Below are 16,745 nucleotides of genomic sequence, written 5' to 3' on the forward strand. Positions count from 1 at the left end.
ATTAAAGATTTTTTCCAAATTAAAACTAGAAGTTTCTTTAAAGAAAGGGGGGTGGAGGAAGGAAAGATAAAAATATCCACTCAAGATGGCAAAATTCACACATGAGCCAATGAACCAAGCTTGAAAATAACACAGGGAAAGATGTACTCCTGGCTGTCATCTATGAATGGATTTCCAGAGGTTCAAAGAGGGGGAGGAAGAAATAGCTCTTTAAAAAACATGAAGGTGTGGAACAGAAACATTGCTTCCAGACCCAGGTCCCAATCCAATTGTCACCGACATCAGCCACAAAAGGCAAAGGACTGGGAGTCATGCCCTTTTCTAAATTGTTTCTAGGGCTACATTTGTATCTTTAAAAGCCACTGTCCTTTGCAGAAAGGAGCAAACATATGCCTCCCAGCCACTGTCCTGCAGAAGGTACATTCCTGAGAGCCCTCTGCTGCACACAGCAGCCCTGCCAGGCGGCAACAGCCCTTCCTACCACTCTGTGCTGCTCACAGGTAGCAGGATGAACCCTGAAAGCCATTTTCCTCACAGCAGCAAGCGAGAGTTTCACCTCAGGAGCAGAAACTAAGGAGGACTCATTCTCTTATACACAATAAGGAATGTATGTTTTGCTGAATTTTATTTGATATTGTCTGTAAGTTATGAACTTGGTACAGCTTCACAGCTTTGTCTTCATTCACTCAAAGCAAGACACTTCAAGTCCTCTGGGGTGCAGGCAATCCCTGAGCACGGCAGCCATTCCCATTCACCAGTGCTCATTTGTGCCACAGCCACTTTATAAATGTGGCAACTGTAATAGCCACCACACTACATACCAGCCCTTCTGAGCCAGGAGCATCCCACAGGGGCCAGCGCAGGGACCAGCCAAGCCTACCTGAGGTACACTGTCGCTGTAGGTACTGAGACAAGGGACCACAATAAGATTTTTGCATACCAGCGCATTTCTACTAGATGGTTCTCACAGCTGAGCCATCTGACAAATATCTGATAAATCAGAGTTTGCATACCTCTTCAGAGAAATAACCCTCTCATAGGGGACTACAAATTAAGCTCTGATCAGTCAAACAATTGAATGAGTATTCCATTTTTTTCTTTGGTATCTGGACTTTGTATCAATGCAACAAGTATTTTTGGTACTAACCATCAGCAAAACACAGCCTATGACCTTCAGCCCATTCAAAACATTTTTCCAAGTCCTCAGCTCATTTGAGCTTATGTCTTGCATCCCAGCTCCAGCCTAGCAAAGCCCTTGCCATCGTAAGGATCACTCCCAACACTATGATGAAGCTCATGCGTACAGCTGTTTCTAGTTCCAGGCCAAAGCATCCCACATCTGCTACGACAGGCCCATAGGCTTCAGATTCCTTCCCTCTAAAGTTGAAGATCAATAGGTAATTAGAGTTGCTCAATATCCTATGATAATCCATTTTATATATGACAATCCATATCTGAAGGCAAGAGGGGAAGAACTGCATATATTCTAGACAAATATAGTTTTTCAGAGTAAAGAAAATGGGATTCGTTTATTTGATTTTGAAACAATGTTATAGTATTTGCCAGTTCAAATGCTTCTGCTCTTTTAAGCAAAGTTAATAACATTTAGAAAACAAAAATATCTCTGAATCCTAGTTCCTTCATACACAGTGGCTAAAGCATCTTGCAATACATAAATATAAATAAGCCTGGTAGCAAGTTTCCCTGACAACCTCCTTAAGGAATAAAAATTATATTCTCTTATCATAATGCAGAATCAGTGATCTGCACACAATAAAAAGACTGCAAGAGCAGAGAGAATTAGCACTGAGAAAACAAGATGTGCACTGTGACAGTCACTTTTAAGATCGCCTACTGGAAAATAAACGGATGAAAGACTGGAGTATGAATAGGGAGCAAGCATACAATTACAGCCTTTGTAGCCTTTGTCTCCATACATTTATGTCACAAAGCGCCCATCAAATCTGCGTTGGCATTACTCTCTAGTTTATATAATTTAAGCAACTGCCTGAGTAAATACTAAAATATATATAAAATGTACCACTTAGCTAAATGCAGTTTTATTTCTTTAGGGATTCTCTTTCCACAACAGCTATGCTGTTTTTCAGCTGGAGAACATTCATTTATCAGCAAAAGTTTACCTTAAAAACTAGACACCTTTACCTATGATTTAGCAAAAAGGAAGCCTAGAGAGGGTGGAAGCAAGGGCAGGTAGGGAGCAGCCAGGAATCAGGGTAGGAAAGCTGAAGCCCTGATAGAATTAAATCTTGCCAGGGATGCCAAGAACAACAAGAAAAGCTTCTACAGGTACATCAATGCATTGATGATAAAAGGGTAAATGTGGGCCCTCCCCACAGAGAGGGAGACCTGGTTACCAGGATATGGATAAGGTTGATGTACTCAATGATGTTTTTTGCCGCAGTCTTCACTGGCAAGGGCTCAAGCCAAATCACCTGAGTCACAGAAGGCAAAGGCATGGACTAGAAGATCAAAGAACTGCCCACCACAGGAGAAGATCAGGTTCGAGACCATCTAAGGAACCTGAAAGTGTACAAGTCCATGGGACCTGATGAGATGCATCTACGGGTCCCGAAGGAACTGGCTGATGAAGTTGCTAAGCCACTATCCACCATATTTGAGAAACTGTGGCAGTCCACTGAAGTTCCCACTGACTGGAAATGAGGAAACATAACTCCAATTCTAAGACACCCATCACTGCAAAAAAAACATTTGTAAGAACACTGTCAGGTACAGAAACATTTTTTCTTCTGCACTTCAAACTAAGATATGTTTCTGTACTCAGGCAGGAGGAATTTACCGTGCAGTTCCTCTGATCGAGACAATTGGAATAAATCAGACACGTTTTTCACCAACTTCTCTTCAGGGCTGTTATTCTGGGGTGTAACAGTGCAATTCACACTTTTAAGATGTATAAAGATTATTACACATTTGCTGATTAGGTTTTTTCCTTTTTTTAAATGATCCTGTAACACCTTTAAAATTGAATATGACAAAGAGGTGGGCAATAAATGTCTCAGCTTCACGGTCTTTCCCAAACAGGCAGCAAACCCTGTATTTGTCACTAGAGGGCAAGTTGCAGACTCGGCAGAGAAACTGAGTCAAGATCCTCCGTTCAGCACCACCTCAACCAGTGCTAGGGTTTTATTTTACCATCTTGAAAAGATGAGGGTACCCAGCCCCACCAGCTATTTTCCTCTAAGGGTAACATATTCTCCCAGCATCCCCAGCAAGTAAAAATTCTCCAACCATTTATTTACTTACAAAAGCACCATGACAAATGGATATAAATAAAGATATAGTAGCATGACTGAGAGGAGAATCAGGCCTTAGTTTCTTTCCAAGTGCCAATTAACACAAACGTCATGTGAATTGACCAATAATTTTCATTCATTCAACTCATTTCAGCCCTACATAAAGTTAAAAAGCTGTGTGTGTGTGAAGGCATGTATAAATTTCTGTTATACAGACATACATCCCACTATCTACACCCCTGAGGCCTCCAGTTCCCGCTTTCAGTAAAGTTTTGATGTGGATAATGCTTTAAATACCCCAGTGATCATTTCTTCTACTTTGAAGCAGTTTGAGTCTTTGATTACAAGACTCAACATTCATTTCCTGCTTTCTAGTCTGGATATTCGAAGTACCAATTAGCCAGCAGGTGCAATGAACATGTATCATGCAAAATCTCCCCCAGTTGTGTCTACAGGTCATCCTTGATGAGTTTGTACTATGAATTTCCTTCTTCTTTTAACATAATTTAGATTTTTCTAATTGCTTTTCAAAAACAGTTAAATGAAAATTATTTTTTACTTTGATATTTATCGAGCTTTTAACATGCAGCTGTAGTTTCAAATCTCTAAATATTTGACATTCAAAGTTAACTTTAAAAGCATAACATTTTGACTGCAAGAAGACCTTAATGCATACATTTACATTCATTACTTTCAAAGTTTTCGGTTCACTAACGCAACTGACTGATTAGCCCTCAAGATCCCGTTGTCAAGACAGCAACAAGGGAACTAAGTGAAAAAGGGGAAGGAGCATCAGCACAGAGACCTGGAACAGTTGAACTCTTTACCCTTTCCATTAAAAAGTTAATGCTACGCATTGCCTGGGGCATGGCCTTTTGCCTTTCTATTCCCATCTGCAAGACTAATTCAGATAAATATCCGAGTCACTGAACAGATGTAGGCTCCTGAATACCTGAACCTTGAATAGAACCCAGGCATTACCTCCTCTCTGGAAGATCTTGCCAGAAGGGATAAATTCATCGTCTGGAAGGTGTTAAACACAACTGAAACGCAGTCATGTGGTGATGCTCAGATCTAAGAATTATCACTGACATCACATTTCTGAGCAACTCATTCTACTTGGTGAAATATACAGCCTACCATGACACTGTCAGACTTGTTAAGGCATGATCTGTATTTTGGTGTTGAAAAATCTTACCAGTTCCCACAAAAGCATAGGGGAACACACTGTAAAACAACAAAATTCTTCCAAAGAGGGAGCGAGCACATAAAAAAAATGTTACTGAAGTGAACTACAAAATGGAAATGGCTAATATATTTTGCAGTTTACTTTCAAAAAGAAAATCCTAGCAACTTAATAGTCTCTTTCAAGCTTCCAAAATACCACCTGTAATCAAGCAGGGGATAGGGGGGAATCCTTCAGCCGCACCACTGGAAGTAGGTGTTTTCCACTGTGTCATAAAAGAGGGCATAGCAGGCCTTTACTGAAAGGTGCATTTCTCTGTCAGAGACCTCTCCGCAAAGTTTACACATTAGCTATCCTGGCTGTTAAGAGCCAGAAGGGAAAACATCATCAGAGTGGCATTTGCATGACTCTGTGGTCCGCACTGACCTCCCAAACAGAGATCTTTGCATTTGTACTTTTTGTGACTTTATATTTTATATTTTATATTCCTGTATCATGACCTGTAACATGCTGTCCTTAAACAGTCCTACTATTTCTCACAAGCTGAAGAATCAGGGCCAAAAAAGCAGCAAAGCAGTAAAATGATTACATGATAATCTGTTAAATTATGATGTCCAGATTCTACCATGAAACACCATCTTTTAAGGAAATAAAAAAAACATTTAATCAGGTCTAAAATACAGCAATAACAAACTCTCCAGCAAGGTTCCTCCTCTATCTATGGTAACCAAGCTTTCCACTTACCTTGTCACAAAAAACCTTGATCTGACAGTAGGCTCGGTGGATAGGTTTATTGCTGCGGTTGTTGTAGCTATACGTATCGATCTGAATCATCAAAGGAAGTCCTTTCACCCCTTTTTGTGAGGAGAAGTCTGTGCTCAAGCAATTCACTGTGATGAAAATCTGTATGCCAGAGAGATTACTTTTAAAATGTGGTGCAAAGAACTATTAAATTTCCAGGAACACACGACAAAGGGGAAAATAAAAGCAAATACATCCTGCACTCCCCACCCTGCAAAAAAAAAATTAATTCAGCTATGAATCACTCTGTCAACTCACACATTTATTTTCTACTTCTGTCCTAAGTCCAGCAAGGATGCTCCTGTACTGGGAAGGACAAACTTTCAAGGCATGTATTGGTGCTTCAGTTTGAATCAGGAGCTCACATTTAAGATGAGCCACTTGATCATCCTAACTTACCGTGCTTTGGTTCACACCAGAGAGCTAAGGGCACATGAGCTGGATTCTTTTTGGAAGAGCCAGACCAGAAGACATGGCCTAGGAGCACACTTCACATGCTCCAGCTATTACTGGTTACTCAGCCTGTGGGAACTGAGTAAAACCTCCCAAGATATGCCTCACGTGGATGTCAGGTCTTTAGCCCTGACTTGTTTCACTCTACAAACCTGCTCTGTATGTTTGCACTATTTGTTAACACAGACATAGCAGCATCCTTCCCAGCTGTTCTTTGAAGGTCTGCCTTGTTCTTCTGACAACTCACAATTTGAATTCAGTGTGTCCAAAGATAAGTCCCACGCTTTCATTTATTTTACAAATTCCCTTAATCAGCAGTACCTCTTTCTCCATCCCGCCAACAGAAACTGCTGATCTTCACTTTAGGGGTCCTTCACTGTCTTTCTTCAATTTCAAAAATGCACCTCACCCTGCCTTTCATACTGGGAAGGAATTTCTCAAACATTTATAAAACTACTCCCTACCTCCTCTTGAGAATCCCCTTTGCAATGTAGCATCCATGCAACTTGACACTGTCCTTGGTTCCCAGCAATGCCCCTGTCTGTCTTTGCTTTGGAAATACATCTTGTGCTTTTCCTCTATGCCCTCTTAGGTCTGTTGATAGCCACTAGTTATCTCCTGCCCTCCAACCTCCATCCATCTGTACAGCACCTGGGAGAAGCTCTCCCACCACCAGGTCTCCCAAGGACTATTTTGATGCAAAGGAAGTACTGTGAACTGAAACATCACTGATATCTTTCAATCAGGATGGTGTGCCTGAAATGTGAGAGATAAAACTGGATTAAAATCCAATTATTCTTCCCAGTGAGGAATAATTGCATTACATAGTAATTTGGGTTAATTATGTATTAACCTGATCCTACTTTTCACTTTTCCTCTATTTAAAAAACAACAAAAACAAACAAACAAAAAACCCAAACAGCGAACTAAGGAAAAGGGTAGAGAAAACCACCACTACTTATTTCCTGAACCAGAAGAATGTGAAGCCTGCTCCAGCAGAATGTGCACATGCAGGAAGAGATCTGCAGGATCTATCAAACAGACCTGATGCACCCTCACCTGGCAGAGGAAAGGCCAGTGGGACCTTGGGGTCTGGGAAGGTTCAGGATGAGAGAGCATGAAGGAACACCCTCCCAGACTCATAAGCTGGGCAAAAAAAGCCCATTATGAGTGACCACAATGCAAGATCCCTAAGAGAAAAGCAGATGAGAACAAACAAGCAGCTCCCAAGGTGGGGGCGGTGGGGGGCAGGGGGTACTTTACCCTAATGGCAGAAGTTAACATTAGGGTCAGGTTTTTTTACGATGGAGCCAGAGCAGCTTGTTTGCCTGACTGAGCTAATGGCACCTCTGCATTTCTGCTTCTGATTGTATCACAGTGCTGCATTTACAAATGAAATAGTTGAACTTTAACTGCGGGGAGAGGAGGGAGGCGGGGAAGGGCCCTGGGTGAAACTCTGATTTTGAAGCTGATAGCGTTATTTCTGTTTCAAATTACAACTTGGTCTCTTCTAGCTCCAAAGGTAGGCGTGGATACCAACGGGTGCATATACCTTTGAAACGTGATGGCCTGAATTTTCATTTGCCTTCAGACTCCTACAGTATCAGGGCAATGCTTTAAAGTGCGTGTGAACACAGAACAGTGGAATAAGGTCGGGCATAAAATACGCTCTGGCCTTGCTATACTTTAACCCATACAACTGCACAGGGATTTTCCAAACAGTACAATAAAATGTGAGGTGATGTGCAGGCTTTGCATGTACCCAGCAGTTTGTGCATCTACCACCTTTGCTGCACACTCAGCTGAGAAGTAAAAAGACCGTGTCCCACCTTAAGCACACACTGCATGTCATCTCTTCTGCTGCCTCCAGAAATTCAGAGCAAAGGAGGAACAGCTAGGGAAGATGGACTTTATCGTTTCAGGAGTCCCCATACAGCAATAACAGATTATTCAGCATGAATAATAGATTGATGCTATAAGATTCAATATCCTTGTCCTGACACTGCAATACATCAGGATCTCTCCAAGGAGCAATGGCTGTACATTCATGCAAATGAAGTATACTACACTTTCTGTCATGTCATTTACACTTCACAGATAGCCAGATGGATTCAAGTTAACACAAACTATTAGTTATTGGGAAAATTTTCTGTCTCCACACAACCCTCTTTAGCTTTCCTGCATAATGCAACAAGAACTTTGGATAAGGAAAACATCATGGTATGCAGAGGAAAGCGGAAGTGGGCATTAAGATGTGTTGATTTTAAGTTTTTTCCTTGGCATGACTGATGATTTGCACCAGTTTTAACACCATGGTGCAGCAGACTGCTGCGGTAAACAGGACTGGGGAGCCCTCTGGACAGTCCCCTTCTCTCTGTCCCTGCCCTGTCCAGGAAACTTTGTCTTCTCAAGGCAATGGCCAAGGAATGCTGTCTCCTCTGATTTCACTCATCTGTCCAGGCACAGCCTCTTCTTCCTTTGCAGCTCCTGTCCATAAAGCAGGTAAACTCCTATGCCTAAATGGACAAGGAGCAAAACAACCCCATGTTGAGCACAAAAAGATGAAGTCCCATTCTGCCTCTCTTGGAAGACACTCTGGTTTAAGAACTTCCTCAAGGTTGCATTGCTGGTTCCTTGCATGATAGAGTTACACGGTTAAAAAATGTAGAGTTAAGTAGAACGACAGTAGCAAGCGTAGAAATCTCTGCTTCCCCCCCTACCAGGGCCCTGTCTACACTTGACTTAAAACTATTTTAATGGATGTAACTATGACAATGCTTGAATTCATTTACAAACTTTTTTTTACCTGTGCAAACTAGATTCTAGCAATAATTTGCTATCAGAAACAAGCCTGAGTTGTTACAGTGATTCCTTTTTTTTTCTTTTAATGTCAGCATATCTTAGAGCAATTAATGATAGAGTTCCACCCATCCAGTCTCCAGCTCAGGCATGCCATTGGCAATGAAAAACTCATTTGGAGAAATATTTGGTGCCTGAGAAAGTTTCAAAAGTGGCCTAAGATAACGACAACTCTTCTGTTCCTTATAGAGCATGTCTAGAAATAAGCACTTTCTCTTTGGGGGAAGGTAGCCCTTCACAGTGTAGCTATTATTATGTGAATTACTGACTGTTAAACACTGCAGCGTAATTAGCGATGTACAAGACACAAATGCACAACCTGCCTTAAGAGAAAACAGGGCCCAGAAATGCATTTCTCTTTTTATCATTTAATCCAGTCAACATGACTCCTGCTGCAGTCTCTCAGCTTATACACTTTAAAGGTCTACAGTTACGAAACCTCCAATATAAGACTTTTATTACTATTTACATTTCTGGCTCCCATCGTCTCAGAAAAAGCCAAGGGCAGGAGGGAGGGAAGAGTGTTACAACAAAAAATCAGAAACTTAAAGCCATTTCTCTACTGAATACTGGCAATACACAGAATCTACTCCTGGGTGATGGGTCTGTTCAAAATTCTGTTTTAAAGGGATTCATCCCTCTGGACTGCAACAACAAAGAGTTAAATGACTTGTCTCTTAAATGGATAACGTCAATCCCATCATCCCTCATATACACAGAAAGTGTGGTTTTATAGTTTCTCCTGTCAGCCGTTACCTTATAAATCCTATACAAAGACCTTTGTTTTATTTCAATACAAATGTCTTCAGCAAATGTTTACACTACTCTTTTGAAGCTTCCTCAAGCCACACCACGCCCCGGCAACTACATAAAAATGCCATTTGCCTTGAATCCCAAATGCATAGAAATTTCAACATTATTTGCTACCACAGGTTAACTCTTCTTTAATATATATATGTCCATGTACATGCATGACATAAAAAATCATACATATACACACAGACATGGGTTATTAAATCAGTTGCCAAGTCTAATCCTACCTAATTTCTGTTACTAATTCCCCCAAATAAAGCATCTTCCTCTGACCTTTACAGTTTGAGAGCAGAAAAAATATTAATTTCTTCCCTAATGAAATGAAATTTGATCTAAGTTAGGAAGGAAATTAATAATTAAGAACAAAATTTTACACTACTCAAAGCTTGTTCTAAGTATTTACAGCAATGGATAGTCACAACAGAAATCACAGGTAGACTGCACTGCTCCGTCAGACTGCATTACAATTGTGCCTGCTGGAATTATAGCTCACTTTGGCCCACAATGTCTAAGAACCTAATCCTGCAAATCAGTCACTCATTGAAAACACAGCTTATTACTGTATGGGCTATGCCAAAACTCATTAAATAACTGGACAGGTTCCCAGAGGCTTCAGCATGCTTTGGATTAAAGATCTACATTTCAGTTAAATATAGCAGGACAATGATTGCATGCAAGTATACACAACTGCACAGCACACAACTACTGTACACACAAAAAAACATGTGCCAGCACCTGCCTGAATAACGTATCCATCAACACGTCTGTTTACTGCATGTCCAACTTGCAGCACTTTGCAGAAATCAGTAATTTCTTTATATCACCGAGAAGGATCTTTTTGTCTGCTTTAGGATGACTTTTTTCTCTAGCAACTGTTCACTGAAGTCACACCTTTGAATTTAAGGTTAGAAATACTTTTCATAAAAATAAGCAATTAATGTATTGTTTCAGAGTAACATCACCCTAACCATTTTAAATTAGGAAGTATTATCAGAGAGGAGGCACATCTCAAGTCGCTGGTATGATCTATGACAAAGATGTTCTCCTTTGACCAGGAGAGTTCTGGTTCTTAATTAACTTTCTTGCAAACTAAATTCTGTCAGCAACCACACTGCAAGTACGAAGATGTGTACTATCAAAAATGAATCTGAGCATTCTGTTCAAAAGCCATCACTACAACTTTGTCAACCAGCCAGATGCTGCACCAAAATCTTCTATGGGGCAACAGCAAGGCAACTACCTACCTCTACCACACCATAAAAAGATGATAGTCAGCCAGTTCTTGCTAATTGTTGTTCGTTTCCTCACCTTTTTCTTTTTTTATAGAACTTCTTTAAAAATACCAAACATAACATTCAGGTTCAACTGAAGGGAGCCAACAAATCACCTTGGCTATAAATGTTGCACATTTTTACCTAGAAGTAAACACAGGAGTGAAACCAAAATGGACTGTACAAAAGCATGCTTCACTTCCTACCTCTGCTTTCTTATCGCACAGTATTTTTGTCTCAAGGCAACATAGGGAAGAGTCTGACATGGCTGTAGAGCCTCCCCCTCATTTCCCTGTATTCTGCTCTGGACCACACGCCTCACAGCTACCTCTAGACAACAGCCTCAGCAGAAAAGAATGCCATTCTAGAAAAAGGTAAGGATGTGCCAGGCCAAACTCTGCTCTGCCAGAAGGCAATGAGACTGCTGTTGTCGACCAGACATAGCAGAGGAAACATTAGTGGAGTGGTGTTTCTGACCCTGGTGCGGCTCCCTTAGTCAACAGAAACCAATAGCAATAGTATTCCTTCCACAGCTCAACACATGTCATACAAGATTCCCCCTTGCACTGACTTGTTCCACCAAACAGCACTCAGAAGACAAGGGACCAAGCACAAGGAACTGGAACCAACATCCCAGTTCCCTTCACATCACTGAGGCAATAAAGAAAGGCCTCTGCCTGTGCTCTCTGAACACCTATTTCTTCGCATAAGATCCAACTGAGGTGCTGCCTCACAAACCTCTAGCAGACTCGCTGTTAACAGGCAGACTCTGGCTGTCACAGCCATGCTCATGCTGTTATACCCTCATCCTGAAGGGCTTCCAAGAGGGGAGTACTGCTCTTCTTGTATGTGGGAGGAGAAATCTGGCTTTAAATCAGGTGCCTTCCAGGTGGAGTAGGAAAGTGAGAAATCCAATGCTCCAGGTAAGTCTTCCTAGGTGCAGGATTTAGTCTCTCAGGAGAGACAAGGATATTTAGTTAGGTGATTTCTGCTTCTTCTGTCTGAATTTTCAAGATAGCTCTCCTGTGCACTTCCAACAACAGGACTGTTTTCATTATTTCTTCCCAGGCCAGTAGAGTGCTTCACCACATTGCATCTCAGAGGCCCTAGCAAGAACTGCTCTGTGCCGCTTTTGTCTGACCCAGAAGAGAAAGGTCTTTGTGCTTGTGAGGTTGGTATTAATCTTGAAATTGTGGTTGAAAGGGAAAACAACACTGAGCAGAAACAATGGAGCCAGTTTAAAGATCATCATTCAAAAAGCTTAAGAAAGGAGAGTCTGTAATTAGGCCTTGAAATTCTTCATCTCTCTTGGATGAGGTAATTGCTAGAGAAAAGACAGCCTTCAGTGATGTGCCACAGCTTTCAAACACTGCAGGGGCATCCTATGGGAATCCCCAGACCCAGAGCAACTGGTTATTCTATCAGACTGTCCAACAGCAGCATGTGGGTACCTGTACATGTATGCAGGGAGGGAAGTTCTGCAGTGCATAGTGATAAGCTTTCACTTACAACCCAATTTACAACTGATAGCCCAATACCACTTGCAGTTCAAGCTCCTAAAAGAGCTAATATTTGACAACTATCCCCCAAATAAATATGCATAAGCCAATCTGCATTTTAATGACCACTTCCAGCTGAAATACAAGTAGCTTTCTTAAGTTTCACTCCTGACTCTTTTTTAATCCAGCAACAACAAGAGAGTTGTTATTTTAAAATCTTACTATATTTGCAGTGATCATTGGAAGAGTTTTGTTCTTGATGTTCTGGCAGGAGCAATATGAAAGGTGTGCGATTAGAACAGCCAAGGATAACACCTGCCATTAGTGGATGTGACTTTCCTGCTTCTGAATCAACATGGTGTCTTGCTAAGCCTGGCTTGCACCTGTGAATGCAAATGTGTTAAAGAACTGCCAGCCTTGGCACTAGGGAGGGTAGTTTCCAGAGGAACGAGACAGCCATGCTGTAACCTTGGCAGTGCTTCTGTAAAGGTCCTTGAGAAGGTTCATCATGTTGGAGATCCAAACCCTATATTTGATGTATTTGCTTGCATGATGATCACACGCATAACAGTCAGTTATTGTGACTGCAAAGAACATCCTGCTGTATTTTGAAATGGAATCACACAATAGGGAATATCTGGGGCAATGAGAATGTAATCATCACATAAGTAAATATAGCACTATTAGCAACTGGGCCAAGTAAAAGTCTGTTTACCACAGCCAGCTTTCGAAAGAGCTAGGTGGTTTTCAGAAATCAGTCTTTTCTTTAGTGCTCTGTTCTTTCAAAATGTGCATCAAAGATGAAAATCTCTGTTACTAGAAACCTCAGCACCCTCAGTCAGCAAGTTAGGACAGTAAGTGTTAGTGCTCCATACGTGATGTCTCACAGGACTCACTCACTCAACGCAATCTCTCTAATGCTTTGTTGGAAAAACAGTGGGGGATCACGCATAAAGATGTCAATTTCTTTGAAAGTTCCTTAGCATAACTTGTACACTGGGCATCTTGTATTCAACATGAGTACAGTATCAAGGAGTATGCTACGGTCAACAGCGTGATTATTTATTCATCTCCAGAGTCTCACATTACCCCCACTCATTTCAAACAACCTGTTTCCCTTGCTGTTTGATTTCTGGGGGCCAACTTCTTACAATTACCAACAGCTTTTCATTTCTCCTACACTAGTCCATGCAGCTGAACTAACTCCAACACCCTTTGGATAACCTTATCTATAAGAAACTTGTTGAGACGCTCTGCTGTCCTTGCTCTTAGGTCCACTGTAGCAATCACATAACCCGAATGCAGGGTACTTGATCATTCAAAAAATAAAAAGAACAAACAAACCAGGCCTCAGAAACCATCCTCAAAAATACATTCATTCCCAATAGCAAGGACAGTCCAATACTATGAAAAATAATAAACACAAGGGAAGGCATGGTCTAACTTACAGAATACTGACTTTTGGAGATGATAATAGCGTAGAAAGGAAGTGGAAAATTCACAGAGAAAAAACATTTCACCTTGTGTTCTACACTGATTTGAAAATAGGAAAATAACTTTTCCTGTTTCTCAGACTATATTTTAAACTGAAAATCACTGAGAAGCCACAAGTAAAAAACTACACTCTGAGAGGCCTGCAGGTTTTCCTCAGAAATACATCTCTATTTGTCAGCCATATAGGTGGGAACGCAATATCATCCTGACAGCTGTTACATACTGTCTTGCCTTTTACGGATAGCCAGGATCCCTGAGGTCGGTGAAAGATTGCAGCCTGCCTGGCTTTGCAGGGACTGAGCTCTCTCACCTCCACCTAGTCTTCCTATTAATTGTTGAAAAGGAGAGAAGTAGAACAGTGACTAAGGATGGATAGTACTTATAAAGTGATACCATCTGCACGGCTTTTCCTCACCTTTGCTTCCTCATTGACATCCCAAGTAAAGGAAACAGCATTGAATGCGATTTCTTCAATGTTCCCAATGGTATTAAAACTCTCCTTGTAATCAGCTGTAAGAAATAACAAACAAAAGACTCGTGAAAAAAGTTTGAACTTTCTCTTTCATAATTCATAGTACACCTTTGCTTTTTCAGCTGAGTTGTTTAACGCATTAAAGCTACCCACTTGTATTGTTTATGTTGAAATATTACTAAGCTTAGTTGCAAAGAGCTAATATACTGAAGCTTGAGTCTTATGCATACTACATCACTAGCTAATGTTCGGGCAAAATACTGTTTGCTCTCAAAAAGTACTCAGTGTGACTATAGAGAGAATGAGTGGCTGCATTCATTAGCTGAGCCAAGGAATGACCAAAACAGGAAAATTAACTAAAAGCCATTGAAACATTTAAAGGGACTGTTCAAATTTGACATAAATAAAAGACGTTATAGTAAATCCTAAAGAAGCCTTCTAAAAACCTACGAGCTATCACTAGAGGAAATAACCAGTCGTGTACATTCCCTGCCCAGCCATTTCAGCTTTCCCAGGAATCACAGGACTAGACACTGTACTGCTGTTTAGAAAAACAACAAAAAAACCCCAACCAACAAAAAAAAACCCACAAAGCAAAGAACCAAAACCACACAGATCCTTTCTCCAAAGTGTGTATAGCAAATATGAAGTGTTTTTAAATTGTCTGGCTACAAAATCTGCATCCTCTTCTATCCCTTTTTAAAGGGCTGTTAATATAATCAGTAAGCAGCATTTCAGAAGGAATGCAAAGCAACACAAAGAAAGTCCAGATTTCAAAGATGACCCAAGCCCTGCAAAAAAAAAAAACAGTAAAGGGTGGAAAACTGCAATTCAAGACAATTTTCAGGTCTTACTTATGATCAAAAAAGTGTAAGAAGCCCCCTTTTTCTCTTTCTTTGCCAGTCAGATTAACACACTTTCTTCTTTTTGATGACAGATTAAGAAAAAGACCAGGTTTGTAAGGCAGCAATATCTGCTTGATTAAAGGAACTTCCTCATCCTTTAAGCAAATGCATCATCTCTCTCTGGGAGATATACATTTCCGTAGAATTCCTCCAGGGCCGTAATGGCTGCAATTGGACTCGGTGCCAGAGGGCTGATTACGGCAGGCAGCAGTCTCGATCCCTTGCTCAAATCTGCACTTCAGATTCACGATGATTCATAGCTTTGTAGTCAATTATAGAAAGAGGATGGGATTTTTATTCTCTAAATAGGCATCCAAATGGTTTCAATATTCATTTCCTTTCTGAAAATAAACTGTTGGTCTCTAAAAAAAAATTTCTACGTAATAACTGTTTTAAAATCATTTATAACAAAATCAGTGCTGCAAGGAGAATTTGAGACGTGCCATCAGTATACTTATCTCTCATCTGAAGTGCAGAGATGCTGCCATTTCACTGGGCAAGTAAAACTGTGTGCTTGGGATATGTGGATAATTTTGGCTACATTAAAAATCTACCGTTCTGACCGCAGGAACAGCACAAGATATTTGGTGATACTGCAAGTGAACGGGGTGTATGAGAGGGCATGCAGGTTTTTCATTCCCATTAAGAACACAGATCTCCTTTCTAACTGAAGTAATTGGCTTCACTATCTAAATTCAGTGTGGGAATGCAAATGAGAGGAATTAGAAGACATGCAAAGTAGTTTAATATGCATGTGCACAGACACCCACCCACCCCTTAAACCTATGATTCACCAGAAAGTGCCTCATGCAACTGACTGCTGCATATGGGAGTGTTGTGTAGGTGCACTTTGGAAAGACATGAACAAGATGTCTTGTAAAGACACAGGTTTTCTTCTCCTAAAAGACTGTCAGAACGTTGCACTGAACCAGCTCTTCCCTTCTCCCAACACATGCCTCTGCTTCCTTAACTGCCATATACAAGTCTCATGGGGTGTCTGTGGGAGATGCTATTTAAAAGCAGAGGTGCATACCATTCACCTCTATTTACAGATAATTAAAGAAGCATCCTCAGTAGATTAAGAAGCATTTACACCCAAGGATACCTGAAGGTTCCAAGTGTGACTACAATTTTTAAATCTTCTGCTGCTGTAAGTTACCAGAAATAGAATATTGGGGTTCTTCCATATGCAAGAAAACAGCACTACAGGAATGATGTCCCTTCTTGTTGGGTAAATGGCATATTAAACAATGGCAAATTTCAACATTAAACACTAATCGTTCGCATGCATTACATAACATTGCAGTAGTTTTTATATTGTGTACGTAAATAATACAAGCTATCTTGCAAAAAAATATAGGCAAGACTCTGGAGCACAAATAACCCCAATGTGAAGCTTCCAGACCCACTTTTTATGTCCATATTTGAATCTGTTCCGGTGTCTGTCAAATTATGTTACTGATTCTAAATAATGAATATCTGCTGCAACCTAGTATTGTATTATTTATTTGACATAATTTTAAAAGAAAAAACTAGTGAACCAATGTCACAGCACAGTGTTGTGGAAAAAAAAAAGCTTTGTTTCCTTTCCTCCTCACTCCTGCTAAAAAGTGAAAATGCCTCCCTCCTTCTTTATAAAAGTCCATACCATGCATAGCCTAAATTCTGGAAAACATCTTTCCTTTTTCCTTAAAAAGTGTCAAGTCCTCAGGTTTATTCC

At 40.6% G+C, this 16,745-nt stretch overlaps 1 protein-coding gene across 4 annotated transcripts in view; it reads right to left on the reverse strand.

Moving 5' to 3' along the window:
- The window catches only part of GRHL2 (grainyhead like transcription factor 2), a 68,547-nt gene that overhangs the window by 22,433 nt on the left and 29,369 nt on the right, over positions 1-16,745 (reverse strand). For all 4 annotated transcript variants that reach the window (XM_054058131.1, XM_054058132.1, XM_054058129.1 and 1 more), the window contains exons 8-9: positions 14,064-14,158; positions 5,203-5,361 (exon numbers count right to left, since the gene is read on the reverse strand). In XM_054058131.1, coding sequence (XP_053914106.1) covers positions 5,203-5,361; positions 14,064-14,158 — 254 coding nt within the window. The remainder of the gene's footprint in view (positions 1-5,202; positions 5,362-14,063; positions 14,159-16,745) is intronic.

Source organism: Cuculus canorus, chromosome 2 (genome assembly GCF_017976375.1).
Source record: "Cuculus canorus isolate bCucCan1 chromosome 2, bCucCan1.pri, whole genome shotgun sequence".
In the NCBI taxonomy this organism is placed as follows: domain Eukaryota; kingdom Metazoa; phylum Chordata; class Aves; order Cuculiformes; family Cuculidae; genus Cuculus; species Cuculus canorus.